The sequence below is a fragment of the Miscanthus floridulus genome, chromosome 15, assembly GCF_019320115.1.
Source record: "Miscanthus floridulus cultivar M001 chromosome 15, ASM1932011v1, whole genome shotgun sequence".
Classification (NCBI taxonomy): domain Eukaryota; kingdom Viridiplantae; phylum Streptophyta; class Magnoliopsida; order Poales; family Poaceae; genus Miscanthus; species Miscanthus floridulus.
The window spans coordinates 62,008,612-62,010,640 of NC_089594.1; the positions used below are offsets into that span (position 1 = coordinate 62,008,612).

At 44.8% G+C, this 2,029-nt stretch overlaps 1 protein-coding gene across 1 annotated transcript; it reads left to right on the forward strand.

Annotated features, from left to right (window-relative positions):
* Positions 1–1,234: 1,234 nt before the first annotated feature.
* LOC136507540 (germin-like protein 5-1) lies at positions 1,235–1,711 on the forward strand. The gene is made up of 2 exons (XM_066502224.1): positions 1,235–1,420; positions 1,580–1,711. Exons 1-2 carry the CDS (start codon positions 1,235–1,237, stop codon positions 1,709–1,711), a joined length of 318 nt encoding a protein of 105 aa, XP_066358321.1.
* The last annotated feature ends 318 nt before the right edge of the window (positions 1,712–2,029 follow it).

Here is a 2,029-nt window from a genome sequence, read left to right on the forward strand (position 1 = left end):
TGTTTGATCGGAAGTTAGATGCTTTATTATCTTCCAAATCATGATGGGACTGAATTTATCATCCATAACAAATGTTGGATTTATTCGGCCATCTACCTAGGCGCTACGCATGATTTCATCAAGGTTGACATACATTAAAACATTCAACACGTCAACAAGGCTGGATGAATTCATAGGCTCCTTGGAAATCAAATTAAAAGGAGACAAAAAATAAGAGCCGATGCATTGAATATGTCATGTCCGACACCTGAATGTAGATGTCAGACTTTATTTGCTTGTTTCATCACTCTCTGCTTGGATGATGGCTACTTGTTGGATCACAGAGCCGGTCTACTAGTGTTGGTATTCACGATGATCGTCGACAAATAACTTATCCCGAGGCAATATCAGATTAAATCAAAGGATGCACACAGGAAGCTACCAGAAGCCGTCACGTGAACAAATAACAAGAACATTTACATCAGCTTAAGTATTCAAAGATATCTCCAATGTCAAAAGAAGAAGAATCGGCTAGAATCGGTTATTAACTTTGAAGTTCAAGGCCATACATACATGGGGCAAGGAGTTTCGGCCTCTGATAGCCGATTTTAGGAAGCACGCAAAGAGAAGTATTAGAGGAAGGAACTGATCAGGTTTTGGATTCTTGAGGATCTGCCATCTGCTCGACCTATAGCTACGAACAGAAGTAGCGACCAGTCGATCAAGCAAAGACGTAGCCGCCGTATGCATTTTGGACTCATGTCTCCGTGCTTCTTGAGAAGGATTTTTGCACCAATTAATTATTCGGCTGGAAGCTTCTTGTTGTCCTGAACCACTTGGAAGTCAAAGGGGTACGTGGTCAATTTTCCTTGGTTAGTGCTTGACAATCAATCAAAGCAGAGATCTGCTTCATGTCGATCATGGCAAGACAATTTTCTGGAAGCCAAAACTGATCAGAGTTCTTCCATCGGCTATTGGCCATCGGCTATTGATATTGCATTGACTAACTCGAGTACATATACAACACATAGTTCTACATGCAAGGACTTTCACGGGATGGAGGAGAAAGATAAAAATGCTTCCATATATTGTGTAAAAAGAGTATCAGAGCTGTAATCCTAATTTGTGGAAACAAAAGCTGATAATAAAGCATATTACATCGGCTAAAGATATCGGCTCATTTGTCACGATATGTCAGATACAAGGCAAGATGAAGGTGAACAGGTCCCATACAAGACCAAAGCAGCTACCGCAGATGACTTCTTTTCTGGCATATCCTGGGCTCCTGGCCAAGCCCGACGTCACCAACAACACGATCAGCTCGTCACAGGAGCCAACGCCGAGAAGATCCCGCATCGACTACGCATCGGAGGGCCTGAGCCCGTGGCACACGCACCCGCGCGCCGCCGAGCTCATCTTTGTCCTCTGCGGCACGCTCAGTGTCAGCTTCGTCATCATCACCAACAAGCTCATCTCCAAAATTATTTCCTAGGGCGACGTTTTTGCTTCCCGGTGGGGCCTCGTGCAGTACCAAAAGAACATGGGTTCCGAACCCGCCACTGTCATCTCTATCTTCAATAGCTAGCTTCCCGGCAAACAGTCCATCGCCTTGATGTTCTTCGAGGCTACCCGTAAGCTGCCCAACGGCGTCCTCACCAAGGCATTCCAAATCCCCGACAAGGAAGTAGACAAGATCAAGGCTAAGCTCGTCCCCAAGAAGGACCGGTTATAATAAAGGTCACCTGTACAAAGAAAAATGTGAATTGCCGGAACCATCGGCAAAGCCTAAACAGCCTGAAAAAATTCACACGAGAAGAAGAGGCGCGCACGTTCACCTCCATCGACTATTCGTTCGCTTCCATCGGCTCAAAGACCAAATATACAAAAATACACCTGGCTGGATGATAATGGTATGTCAGATTGCACAGCACCATATATCCAAGTATGTGGTGTATGACTGCTTGTATACGTGCATTATTGGTTGAAAGATGGATTTGGTGACGTTCATCGAGGATACGGTCTACAAGCAGCCACATAATGCGAACACAGG

What these genes read in the sequence shown, in the direction of transcription:
- LOC136507540 (XM_066502224.1), top strand. Translation starts at nt 1,235, where the DNA reads ATGACTTCTTTTCTGGCATATCCTGGGCTCCTGGCCAAGCCCGACGTC. An exon ending in TCCTCTGCGGCACGCTCAGT is followed by an intron (nt 1,421 to 1,579) that starts GTCAGCTTCGTC and finishes CCCGGCAAACAG; the next exon opens with TCCATCGCCTTGATGTTCTT.